This window comes from Ranitomeya variabilis, chromosome 4 (genome assembly GCF_051348905.1).
Source record: "Ranitomeya variabilis isolate aRanVar5 chromosome 4, aRanVar5.hap1, whole genome shotgun sequence".
NCBI classification, from domain to species: Eukaryota; Metazoa; Chordata; class Amphibia; order Anura; family Dendrobatidae; genus Ranitomeya; species Ranitomeya variabilis.
The window spans coordinates 109,937,295-109,956,466 of NC_135235.1; the positions used below are offsets into that span (position 1 = coordinate 109,937,295).

General features: G+C 43.3%; 1 protein-coding gene across 3 annotated transcripts in view; it reads right to left on the bottom strand.

Annotated features, from left to right (window-relative positions):
* Nucleotides 1–19,172, bottom strand: part of FAM149B1 (family with sequence similarity 149 member B1) — a 53,203-nt gene that overhangs the window by 12,122 nt on the left and 21,909 nt on the right. Inside the window, exons 9-15 of one of the 3 annotated variants that reach the window (XR_013214515.1) lie at nucleotides 13,151–13,284; nucleotides 11,413–11,525; nucleotides 9,910–10,128; nucleotides 8,934–9,054; nucleotides 7,257–7,313; nucleotides 2,442–2,523; nucleotides 599–718 (exon numbers count right to left, since the gene is read on the bottom strand). Coding sequence is in view for 2 of the 3 variants with exons in the window: in XM_077259108.1 (XP_077115223.1) it covers nucleotides 599–718; nucleotides 2,442–2,523; nucleotides 8,934–9,054; nucleotides 9,910–10,128; nucleotides 11,413–11,525; nucleotides 13,151–13,284 (789 nt within the window). In the remaining variant the exon portion in view is untranslated. Of the gene's footprint in view, nucleotides 1–598; nucleotides 719–2,441; nucleotides 2,524–7,256; nucleotides 7,314–8,367; nucleotides 8,503–8,933; nucleotides 9,055–9,909; nucleotides 10,129–11,412; nucleotides 11,526–13,150; nucleotides 13,285–19,172 lie in introns of those variants that run through there. The other 2 variants (XM_077259108.1, XM_077259109.1) reach the window with 2 other exon arrangements.

Here is a 19,172-nt window from a genome sequence, read left to right on the forward strand (position 1 = left end):
ACAGAAGTACTGTAATGACAGGCACTAGGGTCTTCAGCAGACCCATCTGCGCCCTGAGATCGCACTGATGGGCACATAGAATGACACCTCCCCCTGCTGGCATGCATTAAATGCCAATGTCAGAGACTTACAGAGGCATTCAACGGGTTGCTCCACCCGTGGCTGTTATAGACATATGATGGCTGAATAATGCAGCCATCATCTGCTGGGAATGATGCATACTCGACTTGCGAGCCTGCATCACAGTCAGAGACCCAGGACAGCATGGGATTACATGATTATTTCTTTGAGGAAAAACACCTCACAAAAGGCAGCAGCTGAGATCCAGTGCTGTAATGTCTGTATACTCTTCCCCCCCGCCCTGGAGTTGTGGTATGATCAGGCCATGTCCCTGTACGGTAAGACACAGCCATCACACAGTACACAGCAGGGGCACATTTATAAGATTATCTCAGCACAGGGACATTTTTTAACACATCCAATTGTAGAAATTATTATTATTCCATGATCTAGTGATTAAAATGTAATTTGTTTGTGGGAAAATCCAGTTAATGGTCCAGTGTATACAAAGTTATTGCAGTGCAGTCATATTACTGACCTGAGAGTGAATAATCCCTGTCTTCGTTTTTCTCATTTATGGATTGTCCCATTTGTAGTGAAGTGGCTGAGGAGCTGGCAATACTTAAACCAATGCCAGTTACTCCAATACCAATGGAATCTGCAGGCAGAAGAAGAATCAGAAGCACATTCTAGTTACCTAATCCACTCCCCCCCTCAGGCTAGGAGCACACTGTGTCTGCCGGATACATCTGGAGGTCTCCCCAAAGTATACTGTAACGTTCCCCATAGACACCTATTCACCAGACGGAGGCAAAAAAATGACCGTTTGGTCTCCGTCTGGCCAGTCAATGGGTCGTTAAGGTTTATGGCTATTTTGGCATCCGGCTTGACAGTGGCCACTGTTGGGCACAAACCTTCTAAGTGGGCATCAGACCCTGGCCACAAACATAGTGAGGCACGGCAAATAACCACTCTGGCGGACTAAAGCCATCAATACACTATTGCATTTTTCCGTGCAGAACAGTACATGTATGGCTGCAGTTTCCCCATGTAAAATCATTTGTATCTCATGGGGTGGGTAAGCGGATTTTAATTGGTGGGGATCCGACTCACGGTGCTTTCATACTGCGTTTTGGCACCTGTTCATTAGTCTTGTTGTGGCTTATGTCCCAAATGGGATTCAGGAATATGCGCCAAAGGGGACCACAGAAAATAATGGTGGCGACACAGTGAATGGGTGCTCTGTCATGCTTAGTTTTTGGGGGTGCATGCCTACTGGAGACTGACACCCAGATGAAGCCTACTAGGTGTGGGTATCCGCCTCCAGTAGGCGTACACGGCCGAAAATGATGCACATCAGAGCGCAAATTCACTCTGTCAGCATCATTATAGACTATGGCCCACATCGGCACGTATGCCCAAATCCCATTTTGGGGGGGGGGTTGGACGTAAGCCCAGATAGGACCAACGAATGGGTGCTAAAACGCAGTGTGAAAACACCCTATGGGTATGTGCACAAAGCTTTGTATCAGTAGGTAAAAAATGCCACGTTTTCTAGTGGAAACGTCGCTTTCGAGGGGTTTTATGTGAATGCAGAGGGTTTTTTGTTTCACTAAGTGGTTTTGAAGAGTTTTTTTAAAGTGTTTATTGCAGTCATTTGATTGGGTACTGCCTAGTTTACAGGAGATCCCATGAGGCGCTGCTTCACAAAAGTACATACACTTTATTTTTTCCCACTAGGTGTTTTTCGAAACCCACAAAGGACTGAACATATGAACAGCAAAGTGGATTTATAATAGAAATGGAAGAGTCTTTCTAGTGTTTTTGTAAAAAAAAAAAAGATAAGGGGGAGAGGACTGGACCGCTAGAATTACTACATCCAAAAGATGGTGCTAACAGTCAATATTGACCATTTACCAAGCTTTCTTACATAACTTAGAATAAAAATCCAAAGCAGAAACTCCATTTGCAGACACATGTTTCAGGGCGTTTGCCTCTCATCAGTGCTGAGTAGGTCTCATGTGGCTAGGTTAGCAGCTTCTGACAGTCCTTATAGCAGATAACATTTATCCTTGTGTAGAGTGCCAAGTTGGAGTAAGGAGACTTACAGGCCATGCAGTTATATTCTAGGGATTCAAATATACAAATAGTCTTGATATTTCAAGCATTTTATAAGTAGATCCTCTCAAAAAATGCCATCTGCACATACCTTTGCTGATCAAAGCCAAAAGTATCACAATGCATTCCTGGCTCCACTAACAATTCATTTTAAGACACAGAGATGGGGGGGAAACTCATTAAGTCCCACTTCTAACTAATATCGAAGAGTAGGAACGGTGGACATCTTATTATTCAAACAGAAAGCAGAATGTTTACATCACCTATTCCTTCAGAGCCTCTTCTGGATTGAAGTGGAGTTAGGTGTTTAGAAATGATAAAGGACCGTCCCATAACATCATCTGGCTGCGGAAATAAATAGCAGGTTACTGTCCCCTGACAATACGACAAAATGATCAGTTTAAAGTATACAAACACAGCAGGGACAGGATATCACACGCATGCATGGACACACTTTCCAGCACCTTTGAAATGAAAAATGATATGACCTCAACATGTAAAAATAAAGCGGTTGGGCACAATATTTTGGGGGGGTTTTGGAGCAGAGACACCACAAATCCTCCTTGACAATGCAAAGCTCCTCAACAACTTGGAGGTTTTGCTCTGAAAACTCTGCACAAAGACTCCATGTACAAATAGCTTAGCTGTGTTTTTCTTGGACAGAAAACGTTCCCATTTAGGCTGGAGTCACACTCGGCGTAAGACAATACGGTCCGTTTTTTACGGCCGTAATACGGAGAAATGTTCCCAAAATAGTGATCCGTAGGCAGGGTGTGTCAGCGTATTTTGCGCATGGCATCCTCCGTATGGCATCCGTACTGCGATATTTTCTCGCAGGCTTGCAAAACCGACATCTAATGGATTTATGAGCTCAAATGTTCGGTAAAACATATACACAGTATATATATATATATATATATATATATATATATATATATATATATATATATATATATATATATATATATATATATATATATATATATATATATATATATATATATATATATATATATATATATATATATATATATAATTGAGACACACATATATATATATATATATATATTCTGTATTTATATTTAATTCAGCGCGATATCTGTGAAAAGCCGGTAATTCAATTGCCGGCTTTTCATTTCTCCTTCACAAAAACCCGACAGGATATGAGACATGGTTTACATACAGTAAACCATGTCATATCCCCCTTTTTTTTGCATATTCCACACTACTAATGTTAGTAGTGTGTATGTGCAAAATTTCAGCGCTGTAGCTGCTAAAATAAAGGGTTAAATGGCGGAAAAAATTGGCGTGGGCTCCCGCGCAATTTTCTCCGCCAGAGTGGTAAAGCCAGTGACTGAGGGCAGATATTAATAGCCTAGAGAGGGTCCATGGTTATTGGCCCCCCCTGGCTACAAACATCTGCCCCCAGCCACCCCAGAAAAGGCACATCTGGAAGATGCGCCTATTATGGCACTTGGCCACTCTCTTCCCACTCCCGTGTAGCGGTGGGATATGGGGTAATGAAGAGTTAATGTCACCTTGCTATTGTAAGGTGACATTAAGCCAGATTAATATTGGAGAGGCGTCAATTATGACACCTATCCATTATTAATCCAATTGTTTGAAAGGGTTAAAAAACACACACACACGATTAAAAAGTATTTTAATGAAATAAACACACCGGTTGTTTTAATATTTTATTGCTCTCTCAATCCATTTGAAGCCCCTCGCTTGAAAAAATAATAAACCCACAATATACATACCCTCTGAAGAACTGTCAGGTCCCACGAGGTAATCCATCTGAAGGGGTTAAAATATTTTACAGGCAGGAGCCCTGCTAATGCAGCTGTGCTCGTGCCTGTAAGCCCCGGGGAATGAAGGTAATGTAGGTCAATGACCTATAGTTACCTTCATTCGCGGTGATGCGCCCCCTGCTGGATGTCCTCATATGACCTGGAGCGTGGGAAAAAGTTCCCAGGCTGCAGTTCATGAGGACACCCACCAGAGGGCGCATCACCGCGACTCAATGTAAGTACAGATCACTCTGCTTTCCTTTCATCACCCGGGGATTACAGACACGAGCGAGTGCTTTAGCGCAGCTCCTGCCTGTAAAATATTTTAACCCCTTCAGATGGATTACCTCGTGGGACCTGACAGTTCTTCAGAGGGTATGTATATTGTGGGTTTATTATTTTGCCAAGCGAGGGGCTTCAAATGGATTGAGAGAGCAATAAAATATTAAAACAACCGGTGTGTTTATTTCATTAAAATACTTTTTAATCATGTGTGTGTGTTTTTTTTAACCCTTTCAAACAATTGGATTAATAATGGATAGGTGTCATAATTGACGCCTCTCCATTATTAACCTGGCTTAATGTCACCTTACAATAGCAAGGTGACATTAACTCTTCATTACCCCATATCCCACCGCTACACAGGAGTGGGAAGAGAGTGGACAAGTGCCAGAATAGGCGCATCTTCCAGATGTGCCTTTTCTGGGGTGGCTGGGGGCAGATGTTTGTAGCCAGGGGGGGGCAATAACCATGGACCCTCTCCAGGCTATTAATATCTGCCCTCAGTCACTGGCTTTACCACTCTGGCGGAGAAAATTGCGCGGGAGCCCACGCCAATTTTTTCCGCCATTTAACCCTTTATTTTAGCAGCTACAGCACCCAAATTTTGCACATACACACTACTAACATTAGTAGTGTGGAATATGCAAAAAAATAAGTGATATGAGATGGTTTACTGTATGTAAACCATGTCTCATATCCTGTCGGGTTGGGGAAGGAGAAATGAAAAGCCGGCAATTGAATTACTGGCTTTCCACTAACACCGCTGCGTATTTCTCGCAAGTCACACTGCTGGTCCGTGTGGAATCCGTATTTTTCTCGCCCCCATAGACTTTCATTGGCGTATTATTTGCGCAGTACGCTGACAAACGCAGCATGCTGCGATTTACTACGGCCGTAGAAAGCCGTATAATACGTCGCCGTAATATACGGCTGATAGGACCAGACCCATTGAGAATAATTGTGCCATTTGTTTGGCGAGTTTTACGGACGTTATTTTCTGCGCTCTTACGTCCGTAAAACTCGCTAGTGTGAGGCCGGCCTTATAGTGTAGGGGGTTCTTCAAATGTGTGTCGGGTTTTTTGTAGACTGTACGTGTGTCTGATTTTTTTTTTCTTTTTGCATACAACAAAAGCAAATGCCGCTGTTGAAAATGGACACAAAGACCAAAAATGACTGAAAAGCAGATCCAACACAATGAAGAAAAATGGTCCATTTTTCTTGGATTCAAAAAGCGGACGTCTGAATGAAGCCTGAGGGGCATTAAAGCGGTTCTCTAACCAACATTTCACAATATCTAGTGCCAAAGTAATGGTGTGTTCACATGGTGTTTTCATGGCTTAGAAGATTCTCCTTCATCCTATTGATTTCTAGGATTGCTCCTCGTCAGTGCAAAGTAGAAGATCTGATTTGGCTGGGTGAGAGGCTAGGACTGGAGGTAAGGGGTAATGTTCCTCCTTGTGGAGAGTGACAAGCCAGGCCAAGCATGTCAGTGAGAAGACTTATATGTCATGCAAGCTCCTCTGGGAAATTAAATATGGAATTTATCTCTTCAGGGAGGAAGAGGCTAGAACTCTAATACCACCTACTGGAAGTAGCAATCCTACAAGTCAATATCGGCCTTTTAACAAGGACGCATAGACTTGTATGGTTCATTTTGACCTATGATTTGGATTAAAAACTGACGGCTCTGTGATTTTTTTTTTTTTTTGCAGACACCCAGCTGTAAAAAAAACAAAAAACATGTACATGTGAACCACACATTGGGCATAAAGGGTAGGTGTTCTGTCCATAAAAAGGAAACAAAACACATCCATGAAAAATGGATGTCCGAATGACACCTAACCCTTAAGTGAGGCATCAACGGTGTTCACTTATCCCCCTTCTCCTGATTGTGATATCGCTTGGTGGGGCTTGCATGTTTATGGTCTCGACAGAAAGGGTATGTGCACACATTCAGGATTTTTCAAGTTTTTTCGATATAAAAACGCAATAAAAACGCATAAAAAACACATACATATGCATCCTATCATTTAGAATGCATTCCGCAATTTTTGTGCACATGATGCGCTTTTTTCCGCGAAAAAAACGCATCGCGGTAAAAAAAAGCAGCATGTTCATTAATTTTGCCGATTGTTCGCGCTATTTAATGCATTGGGAAAGCTCCGGAAAAAAAAACGTGAAAAAAAAGCGTAAAAAACGCGCAATGCGGATTTCTGGCAGAAATGTCCGTTTTTTGTCAGGAAATTTCTGCAAGAAATCCTGAACGTGTGCACATACCCAAATAGCTGTCAGCCCAGCAAGCACCTGCACGGTCAGACATAGTTTGGCCCTGTATGAAGGTGATGAAAATAAAGTATTCCTCTTTAACGTCATCTAATGATCAAAAGATTTGAACAGTAATGATTGATTACATTATTGATTCAGACACTGGAACAGACAACACAAAATGAAAAAAGAAACATTGTCAATAGTGATAAATACACAGATGGAGAGTTTAAAGGCTAGTTGCACTTTTTCAACCCTTTTTATCGCTACAATGCATCTAAGCAGCTTTCCAAATTGTCATCTAGAATTCCTTTTGTGTACTCCGCTAATCCGCAGACCTATGTATCTCCATGGATACAGACTACATACTAGCTGTATGTTGGCTTCTGCACTTCTGTAGTAATAATTTGTCTCTACCTCTACTGTACATGATTTGGCTAAAAGAGGGGACAGAGGAGAGCGAATAACACATTACCACACAATCAGACCATGCAGAGGGTTTGTTTGTAGTCTGTAACCACGGAGACACATAGATCTGCAAAAGAGCTGCATACACTAAATGATAGGATTTTTATTTTATTTTTTTAACTGAGCCTATTTGTAGAATTCTTTTGTTTTAGATGCACTTAAGGAATAAAACCTGGTGGTAGAAGTGCACGTAGCATTAGAACTGAAAAAGGAAAATGCTGCACATGACAGTATCACGCAGGATTGTACTCACATGCCAGTGCAGCATACCTAAGGGAGCTGCTGCTGCTATACTTTACCACTGTGTCACACAATAACTCAAACCATCTGCAGAAGTAAAACAGTTCAGGGACTTAACAGAACAGAACTTGGAAGTAATTGCTTTTATATGCAATCAGCACAGAGATGGCGGCTCAAGGCAGAGTTAGTGCAAATTGATTGCACTACCTGGTTCTTTGGTTCGATCAGTAATCTGAGCCCATCAGACGGGAGCCCTATGAACTTTATACTTCCCAGCTCTTCGGTTAGCACGATGTTATGTGATGAGATCACAGCAAGCCGGCTAATCAAAAGAGGAGCTGAGGATGCCGTCAAGAAACAAGCGGCTCTCAGGACTCCCATCCAGAGGCCACAGGCTACTGACCTGGCCACTGCAAATCCATCCACGCCAACTCTGCATCAATGCCAATAGTAATGTGAGGCACAGATAATCGCTGACAGCAGTGATCAGTGTTACGGTATATGTTCGAATGGAACACCTAGATGGCGTTTACATCTCTTGTCTAATTGGCATCACCAAAAATAAAAAGGCAAAACAACCAATGCCAAGTTCGCACAGTGCAGGCTCAGGATCTGGGCAGATATTATACGGACTCAGCTCATGCTCCTCTTTACTGTACCCCGTCATGGCTCTCTCTCACTATACTGCAAGGCGCAATGAAGGGAATACTTGATCATGTGAATATTTCAGATTGGTTTCTTTTTCAGTGACATAGCTGACAAGTTTATTACTGCATGTAGACCAGCATGCGCCCAAACTCCTGGCCAATCCATAATGTAGCCCGTCATGTCAGCTAGTATTAGACAATTATATGGACCTGCAGGAAATGTGGATGGATCCCTGTAATGCAGAGTTTAAAAAAAATGAACAATGAAACCCAAATCCAATCATGCCCCTGACAATAGTTCCCAATTGTGGAAAAACGTACACAATGAAATTAGTGGTACTCTGCCCGGCTTCATCAGCCTGCATATAGTGCTAACAGAGTGCGTTTCTACCCATGATTGTACAGATGGTGGTCTCCCCAATCATTTCCTACTTTTGTGTGCATCTCCATAGCAAAGTGACATTCAAAGGAAAGTTCTGCTGTTCCCCTCACGGCTCCCCAGACTGCATACAGGACACCTTCCTCCCTACAGCATCATGGTTCAAAATCGAGTTTTTCAATGGGACAATCAGACTGAAAAGTTTCCATGCATCTCCGCCGGCTCAATGCTCTTCTCTCACACAGGACTTCTAAGAGAAAAAAAAGGGATCAGGCATATTGAATTTCAACATGCCTGATCCTTTATGGTATCTTGCAGCAGCATAATCCCTTCTTTCCATTGAGAACTCAGAAGTTATTATGTAATGGAGAAACCCCATTGAGAACATAAATGTACACACGTCACAATTTGGTGTGCCAAGTTTGTTTGGCGTGCCACTGATTTCTATGCAAATCCGCATCTATACTGCATAGGCATAGCATGGCAATTATGCTGGTGGTTGCAATATCTGTATTCACAATGATGACATCCATTTCACTCTAAATATATACTGATCCTAAAAATATTAGTTCCCGAGTGCTATCCGAAAGACACCCCCACCCCTACCATTACCATGAAATATCCAGGCTTTTATCTATGCTCATCACGTAATGTTCAGAAAGCGAGACCTCCTGCACTTACCGTTTGTCTCTGTGATCCAGGCAAGTTGTGGTAGTCGGTATCTGAGGTTCCTATTGGTGGCAGGAGATTATTCCGGTTAAATGGAACAGGAGAGCAGGGCAGCTGGTCATTGGCGGTCTGACTGTTCTCCCCAAAATACACAAGAATCTGCTCTCAGTTATCAGGTACATAACAAACGGCGGGCAACCTCACCAATGGGGATTTACAAGAATGGGACACTTGGCTAGGCTCAGGGGGAGATTCCTAGTACTCAGAAAAGTCAATTAAATGGAAACTGTCACAAGGTTTTTACCATCTAATCTGAGAGCAGCATAATGTAGATACAGAGACCCTGATTCCAGCAATGTGTCACATACTGGGTAAACTGGGGTAGTTTTGATAAAATCACTGTTTTATCAGCAGAAAATTATTATTAGCGGACAAGTAAACTTGCAGCCATGTTGTCCTCCATATTCATGAGCTCTGTATAACTTCACATGCACCTGATTGGCAGCTTTCTGCCTATGAAGTGTGTACATAGAAATATACCAATCAGTGATATGGGCAGGGTTATACAGAGCTCAGCATTCAGAGGACTAGTAGATCTGCACAAGATAGATCAGGGATGCAGTGCGGATTCAGAGCCTCATCCCCTTTATAGTTTTTCCCTATTAGATGTGTCATATGAGCCCCATCATGCGGATATTAGTGGCTGCAGCGCAGTATAAGAGCTGGGGCCCTTCATTCTTTGGAAGCTATAGGGCATTAGAGGTTGGTGGTCACCAACAATCATAAAGTGACAGCATTTCTTAGTGATATGCAGTGTTTCTGGGGTCTCCATCTGAATCCCCAATAAACAGGATTCAGACAGAACACCTGACAGGGCCATAGGCTATAAGGAAACAAAGGGATCAAACGGACTTGGTGATTTTTTTTGGCAGTGGTTTTATGTCAAACAGCCAAAAAGAACATAGTACTGTATATGTATCAGACTCACAGTCGTGTCCCTCTGATGACCTCTTCCATCTTTGGGGTCCCTGACCTGGAGGGATTATTGTTGATGGGATGGAGTGTGCGAGGAGGGTTACGTCTCCTGGCAGAAGGAACGTTGTGAGACAGTGATGAGGAGCTGTGCTCCAGTGAGCGGCCCGGCCTTGGCTTCCCAGAGATCAGTGCAGCAGACGTCGGTCTCATGGGGGATTTCTCGTCCGAATCTCTACAAAAAAGTAAAGAGTTTGTATCCAGGATTAGAGAGGACAAGTCACTTGCTTTAAGGTTTAAATTCTTTTCTCTGGTGTTAATGTTCTCTGCTCCCAAATCTGGCTTTTTTTTTTTTTAAGACACTTAAAGAACAACTGAGGATCAAACTCAACTGGCTGATCTCAAGAAATTAATAAATAGGAGGGAGTTGTGTCACTTCATGTTAAAAGAAGCCATATTCCGAAAAAAATATACCTTCTTCAGCCAGTGTATACCCATTTTCACAACCAAACTTATAAATAAGGGGCACAGTATTAAAAAGACATGATGGTGGGCACTGGTCAAGAGACTCTTCAAAAGATGAGTAGGAACTGAAAACATTTTGGACGAGATTGCTAAATTCATTTTCCTTAAAAATCAAATGTATTTAAAGGAACCAGTAAGTAAAACAAAAAAAAACAGCATTTACCTTCCTATATAGTGTTAATCTGAAGGTAAATACCATTTTAAGCATGTGCAGCAAATGTAATTGGAGGCGCAGCTACAGGAAGAAAATAAAGGTCTATTCTCCCTGCAGCTGCTCACTCCCAGTTATCGGGGCGGCTCCGGCCAGTGATCAGTCAGCGCTCAGTACACAGAGAGAGCCCTGTAATCACTGCTCTGTGACTGACATCCTGCTCTGCAGACATCCTGCAAATACAAGGCACAGCAGGATGTCAGTCATTGAGGGAGTGAGTACACCGCATTCACTGTGTAGTGAGTGCTGACTGTTCTATACCATTTTTTTTTCTGACAGGTTCCCTTTGAAGGGGTTGTCCACTACTTTGATACTGATGGCCTTAGGATAGCTTATCAATATCAGATGAGAGGGAGAAACACACCTGAAACCCCCCAGATCAGCGGTTATTAGCTCTGGCGATGGCCAGGTGTAGTGTATGAAGCAGAACACCACAGCTCTGTAACACTGCAGATCAGATCCTACTCAATGTAGCTGCAGTATTTCAGAGATTAACAGATTTCTCCTTATGTATGGGAAAGTTCAGTCCATCATATGGAGCCGGGCAGGGAGAAGAAGGCAACACGTCACGCTGGACTACTCAGATCTCTCCCTATAGTTTCCGGCCACCTTTTCAATCTACGACAGCCAGGCTATGATTCGTTCCTCCTGTGGTTCAGGCAGCATGAATATAGTGGCACGTTCACTAGATAGATTCACTTGTCAGTTGCTAATATTTTTAGAGAAAGTCTGTAGCTCAGACCCGAACACTGGGCTACAGGAGTCCTGACATGTCATACTCACAGGACCTTCTCCATCAGATGTGCATTCCTCTGCTGTAATGGGATGCCATGAATCATCATTAAATCATTCAGGTTCCGTTGATGAATGAGGCTTCCCACTTGAGAACGATTCGCCTGCAAACAGTTCCAAACAATATGTTAGTCTTTGCCTTAAGCGGGCAGTCTGTGCAGACTATGCGTTTGCTATTTTAACCCCTGAAAGCAAAATGACATACATGTACGTCAGCACTGATCTTATGTGTGGAGGGGGCTCAAGAGATGGGCTTCCCTCCATATACTGTAGATGCCGGCTGCGTTACGCAGCTCTTTCTTACGTGTCATTAACAGCAGCTGCCGAAGTTGGGCTCCTCTCACTGCAGTTAACCACTTATATCCTGCAGTCAATACATGCATTGGCTCCACCAAGTTCTGCAGTGCGCTCGGAAGCCACTGATGGGTTACCATGACAGTCACTGGCCAACGTAAAGGCCCTTATAGCCCGAGATTTACACAGTTATATATCATTACATGGCAGAAGCAAGCTGATAATCACAGGTTCAAGACCCTAAGCCCACTAAAAAATAAATTAGAAAAAAATGTATGTACAAAAAACTCGAATCACCCCTTTTTTCCCCTATTAAAATAGAAAGTAAAGAAATAAAATAAGTATATTTTGTAATATCACATCAGTAAAAGTCCAGTCAATAAAAGTGTATAACCCATATAGTAAATGCCAAAAAGAGAAGAAAAAAAAAATCAAAAACCAATGCAGTATAAGTGAACGTAAAATTGCAGGTTCAAGTCCCTAATTAAACTAAAAATAGAAGCAAAAAATGTCTAAAAGAAAACCTTAAAAAGCGCATTATATATGTACACACACACACAGCATATAGCATATACTGCTAAAAACAAATCTCTGACCTCTATAAAAGGTTGTAAAGAAATAATCATAGAATTTAAACCATCTTACAGGAAACAAATGACAAATATCCCAGCAAGTCCTCCCTTAATCTTCTCTTTCTTTATCCTATTTTGTCTCATATTACAAATTTTTGTCCAATTGCAGTAAAAAAAAAATCTGCAAAGACACACCTCCTTGGCTAAGAGACCATGGAGCCAGTCAGAAAGCAGCTGAAGATGAACCTGATGAACCCCTTAGTACTTTGCAGGATTTCTATTAAAATGATCGAGGATCATGCAGAAAATGTGGCTGACTGACAACCCATGGGGGCAATTATATTTCCTGCTTAACTTGAATAGCTAATCTTTGGATTTAAAAGCTCCTTTAAGGGAAGCTACATGTCCATCACTGCTCATCATTTAGATATAGGAGATTAATAAGACTTAGTGAAGAACAAGTCTTGTGGAATCTTCGTTTAGCATACGCTTACATGGGCAGACCAAGTTTTTTAATATTTCTGATAAAACTAACACTGTCAAGACGGAGGCCAGACAGTGTCCACAGTGACTCCATAATAGTGAATGGCTACATTGGGTTTCTTTTGGGTTTTCAGGATGAATCCTTCTTTTCAGGGGTCATGACGGAAACACCCTACGCAGAGCACAACGGGTGGGAAGGAGTGTGCACCTAGCACAATGCTTACGATAGCAACAAAATTTCAACATGCCGATCAAGGGGTAGATAGAGCAAGTGCTGCCACAGGTGTCATGAGTGGCGTATCTACTTTTTCCTACACTCTGACTGTACAGTTGATCCACGTTTACGGCCATTTTGAGGCTCAAAGGGTAAATTCTCTTACCAGATTAGGAGAGATAGGGGGGATTTTGGAATGTGAGACAGGAGGGAGAACCAATGGAAGACGCTGGAGTGGAGCATAGGGGTTGAGTGTTTCTATTCTTGTGGTCTTAATGGCTATGACGTGCCTGTCGTCATCTGAAAAAAGAATCAAGACAAGAAGAATTACTATGCAGGCAAACAGTACATGCAATATGATATACAGTGGCATGTAGAAGTTTCGGCACCCCTGGTCAAAATTACGGTAATTGTGACCAGTTAAGCAAGTTAAAGATGAAATGATCTCTAAAAGGCCTAAAGTTAAAGATTACACATTTCCTTTGTATATTAGGCAAAAAAAAACACATATATAAAAATTACAAAAAGGGAAATGGGCCTATGGAAAAGTTTAGGCATCCTTGTAGATTTGTGTGCTCAGATAACTTTGACCAAGGTTTCAGACCTTAATTAGCCTGTCGGGGTTATGGCTTGTTCACTATCAGCCATAGGAGAGGCCAGGTGATGCAAGTTTCACAGCTTTATAAAAAGCCAGCCTCCTCTGTGTGCCAAAAAAATGCAGCCATGGGTTCTTCTAAGCAGCTGCCTAGCACTCTGAAAATGAAAATGGTGGAGGACCACAAAGCAGGAAAAGGCTATAAGAATATAGCAAAGCGTTTTCAAGTTGCCTTTTTCTCAGCTGGAAATGTAATTAAGAAATGGCAGTTAACAGGAACAGTGGAGATCAAAATAAGGTCTGGAAGACCAAGCTAAATGTCAGTGAGAGCTGCTCATAGGATTGCTAGAGAGGCAAATCAGAATTCCCGCTTGACTGCAAAAGACCTTCAGAAAGATTTAGCAGACTCTGGAGTTGTGGTACATTGTTGTACTGTTCAGAGGCACCTGCACAAATATGTCCTTCATGGAAAAGTCATCAGAAGAAAAACTCTCTGGCGTCCTCACCATAAAATTATGTGTCAGAATTAAGTAAAAGATTATCTAAACAAGCCTGATGCGTTTTAGAAACAAGTCCTGTGGACCGATCAGGTTAAAATAGAACTCTTTGGCCACGATGATCAATGTGTGGGGAAAAAATGGCACAAAATTTCAGGAAAATAACATTTTGCCAACCATTAAGCATGTGGATGGATCAATCATGCTTTGGGGTTGTGTTGCAGCCAATAGCACGGGGAACATTTCACGGATAGAGCGAAGAATGAATTCAATGAAATTTCCGCAAATTCTTGATGCAAACATGACACCATCTGTAAAAAAAGCTGAAGTTGAAAAGAGGATGGCTTCTACAAATGGATAATGATCCTAAACACGGGTCAAACTCCACAATAGACTTCCTACAAAAAAAAGCCAAAGCTGAAGGTTTTACAATGGCCCTCACAGTCCCCTGATCTGAACATCACTAAAAGTCTGTGGCTAGACCTCAAAATAGCAGCGAATACAAGAAGACCCAGGAATCTCACAGAACTGGAAGAATTTTCCAAGGAAGGATGGATGAAAATCCCTCAAACAAGAATTTAAAGACTCTTGGCTGCATACACAAGAGTTCACAAGTTGTGAATACTTGCAAAAAGGGGGTGCTACTAGGTACTAACCATGCAGAGTGCCCAAACTTTTGCAATGGACCATTTTTCTTTTTGTAATTTTTAAAATGTAAAAGATGAAAATGTATATATATTGTAGTGCGGCGATATTCACACAGTGCAATTTAACAGGCAGTGACTCATGAAAGTTCAAGTTAAAGTCTTTATTGTCCAAAAACTCCCACAGTTAAAGGGAATGTCACCCCTTGGACGATTTTGATCCATTACTATAGGCATACAGGTAACAGAATGGTAAACCAGTCTTACCTGTATGCCTCATAGCTGCAGTGTAGATATGGAGAAATTCATTTGTTATATGCTAATGATTTCTTCCAGGCTCCGGGGTGTGAGGTCCTGGAAGAAATCGCAGCACCCTGACTTCATTATAATGGTACCCCCTTCCCACCAGCGTCACATTGACCTGTTCGACGCTGTAATCCCACGCATGAGCTATGCACGAGAATGGTTACACGAACCCGGTCCACCCTCCTCTGGGCAGCGTCAGCATTGACCTTCTGCAAAGGCGAGTCTCTGCTACTGCGCAGTGACTCACCGCGCCTGTGTAGAAGATCAATGCAGACACTGCCCATGTGCACCCTGACACTTTGTTCCCGGACCATGCATTCTCATAGATACCCTATGGAGACACCTATAACAGATATTTCTTGAAAAAGGCCATGCCAGGCTGAAACGTCGAATGAATATTATCTGTTCCTCTTTGGATGAAATTTGTTTTGCCACTGGGTCTTTTCTAATTAAAAACACTTTCAACTTACCGTATATACTCGAGTATAAGCCGAGATTTTCAGCCCAAATTTTTGGGCTGAAAGTGCCCCTCTCGGCTTATACTCGAGTCACGGTCGGCGGCAGGGTCGGCGGGTGAGGGGGAGAGGGCGCTGAGGCATACTTACCTGCTTCCGGGGCTCCTGGCGCTGTCCCTGCAGTCCCACGGTCTCCGGGTGCCGCAGCTCTTCCCCTGTTCAGCGGTCACGTGGGACCGCTCATTAGAGAAATGAATATGGACTCCACTCCCATAGGGGTGGAGCCGCATATTCATTTCTCTAATGAGCGGTAACGGTGACCGCTGATAGAGGAAGAGGCTGTGGCACCGAAGACCAGCTGTCCGGGGGAAGGAGCGGGACGCCGGGAGCAGGTAAGTATTACATATTCACCTGTTCGCGTTCCACACGCCGGGCGCCGCTCCATCTTCCCGGCATCTCTTCGCACTGACTGTGCAGGTCAGAGGGCGCGATGACGCATATAGTGTGCGTGCAGCCCTCTGCCTGATCAGTCAGTGCAGAGAGACGCTGGGACGGGACGCTGAGGAGCTGCAAGCAAGAGAGGTGAGTATGTCATTTTTTTTTTTATTGCAGCAGCAGCAGCAATGGCACAGCTTTCTATGGTACATCTATGGGGCAATAATGAACGGTGCAGAGCACTATATGGCACAGCTATGGGGCAATAATGAACGGTGCAGAGCACTATATGGCACAGCTTTCTATGGTACAGCTATGGGGCAATAATGAACGGTGCAGAGCACTATATGGCACAGCTATGGGGCAATAATGAACGGTGCAGAGCACTATATGGCACAGCTTTCTATGGTACAGCTATGGGGCAATAATGAACGGTGCAGAGCACTATATGGCACAGCTATGGGGCAATAATGAACGGTGCAGAGCACTATATGGCACAGCTTTCTATGGTACAGCTATGGGGCAATAATGAACGGTACAGAGCACTATATGGCACAGCTATGGGGCAATAATGAACGGTGGAGAGCACTATATGGCACAGCTTTCTATGGTACAGCTATGGGGCAATATTGAACGGTGCAGAGCACTATATGGCACAGCTATAGGGCCATAATGAACGGTATGGAGCATCTATTTTTATTTTTTAAATTCACCGGTAGCTGCTGCATTTTCCACCCTAGGCTTATACTCGAGTCAATAAGTTTTCCCAGTTTTTTGTGGCAAAATTAGGGGGGGTCGGCTTATACTCGAGTATATACGGTATTCCGAAGTTTTTCTAACCATTATTATTCTATTTTACTTCTGAGCACTTTATATATTACAGTTGAGCCCCCACACTTCATCAAATATTCCCTTTAAAGGCAGCTTTACCCTCTGGATCACAGCCGGGCCATTCAATACAGGCCATATGGCACCCGGTTGCCGTGGGCGACAGCACCGCTGTATCACCCTTGGTTGTGCCAGAAGCCGGGTTGCCCTTGGCTCTGTGTTTAACATCACATAGGCCTGTGTGCCCCCGTACTTCATCAAATATTCCCTTTAAAGGCAGCTTTACCCTCTGGATCACAGCCGGGTCATTCAATACAGGCCATATGGCACCCGGTTGCCGTGGGCGACAGCACCGCTGTATCACCCTTGGTTGTGCCAGAAGCCGGGTTGCCCTTGGCTCTGTGTTTAACATCACATAGGCCTGTGTGACCTCCTGCTCTCCAGCTTGCAAACAAAACACTGACGTGCCTAAACCAACACAGAGTTTAAATGGGAATTGTGGACATAGAGCCACTTCCAAAACCTGGAGTGGAGGGAGAGATTCGTCCCACTACCAAACCTGCAAAATCTCTCTGAAAATAAAAGCCCGTGTCGAGATTTCCTACAAATTGACTTGACCAAATCCAAACTTTCTTTTATTCTGCATTGTAAACACAGGCGTTGCTGTAATAACAATGGACTCCAGCAGGTTCAATACTGTATGTCTCTATGCACATCCTAGGGGATAAACACCGGCGCTTTTTTATTATTCCCCTCAATGCCTAACAATATACACTGCTCAAAAATAATAAAGGGAACACTAAAATACCACATCCTAGATATCATTGAATGAAATATTCCAGTTGCAAATCTTTATTCATTACATAGTGGAATGTGTTGAGAACAATAAAAGATAAAAATGATCAATGTAAATCAAATGTAATATCTTATGGAGGTCTGGATTTGGAATGATACTCAAAATCAAAGTGAAAAATCAAATTACAGGCTGATCCAGCATCAGTGGAAATGCCTCAAGACAAGGAAATGATGCTCAGTAGTGTGTGTGGCCTCCACGTGCCACCTGTATGACCCCTTTATAACGCCTGGGCAAGCTCCTGATGAGGTGGCGGATGTTCTCCTAAGGGATCTCCTCCCAGACCTGGATTAAAGCAACAGTCAACTCCTGGACAGTCTGTGGGGCAACGTGGCACTGGTGGATTGAACAAGACATGAGGTCCCAGATGTGCTCGATTGAATTCAGGTCTGGGGAACAGGCAGTCCAGTCCATAGCATCAATGCCTTAATCATGCAGGAACTGCTGACACACTTCAGCCACATGAGGCCTAGGACTGTCATGCATCAGAGGGAATCCAGGTCCCACTGCACCTGCATATGGTCTCAGGAGCTCATCTGGTACCTAATGGCATTCAGGGTACCTCAGGCTAGCACTTGGAGGACTGTGCGGCCCTCCAAAGAAATGCCCCCCTCCACACCATTACTGGCCCACTGCTATACCGGTCATCCTAGAGGATGTTGCAGGCACAAGAACGTTTTCCACGGCGCATCCAGACTCTGTCACATGTGCTCAGTGTGAACCTGCTCTCATCCGTGAAGGGCAGAGGGTGCCAATGTCAAATTTGCCAATCTTGGTGTTCTCTGGCAAATGCCAATCGCCCTGCACAGAGTTGTGCAGTAAACACAACTCCCACTTGAGGACATCAGGCCTTCGTACCACCCTTATGGAGTCAGTTTCTGACAGTTTGAGCAGACATGGATGTTAGCGGCCTGGTGGAGGTCATTTTGCAGGGCTCTGGCACTGCTCCTCCTGTTCCTCCTTGCACAAAGGAGGAGGTAGTGGTTCTGCTCTTGGGTTGATGCCCTCTTACAACCCCCTGTCTCGAACTGGCCTGTCTCCTGGTATCTGCTCCATGCTCTGGACACTGTGCTGACAGAAACAGCTACCCTTCTTGACACAGCTTACATTGATGTGCCATCCTGGATGAGCTGCACTACCTGAGCATCTTCTGTGTGTTGTAGACACCGCCTCATGTTACTGTACAGTACCTCTAGGGGTGAGAGCAATGACAAAATGTAAAAATGACCAAAATAACAGCCAAAAAGGATGAGAACAGAGAAATGGTCTGTGGTCACCCCCTGCAGAACCACTCCTTTATAGGGGTTGTCTTGCTAATTGCCTATCATTTCTACCTGTTGTCTGTTTCATTTGCACAACAGCAAGAGATATTGATTCACAATTGGTGTTGCTTCCTAACTGGACAGATTGATTTCACAGGAGTGTGACTGACTTGGAGTTAGATTGTGTTGTTTAAATGCTCCCTTTATTTTTTTGAGCAGTATATTTACATTATATATTCCTAAAATACAAAGGAAATGTGCCATCTTTAACTTTAGGCCTTGTAGAGATCACTTCATCTTCAACTAGCTTAAC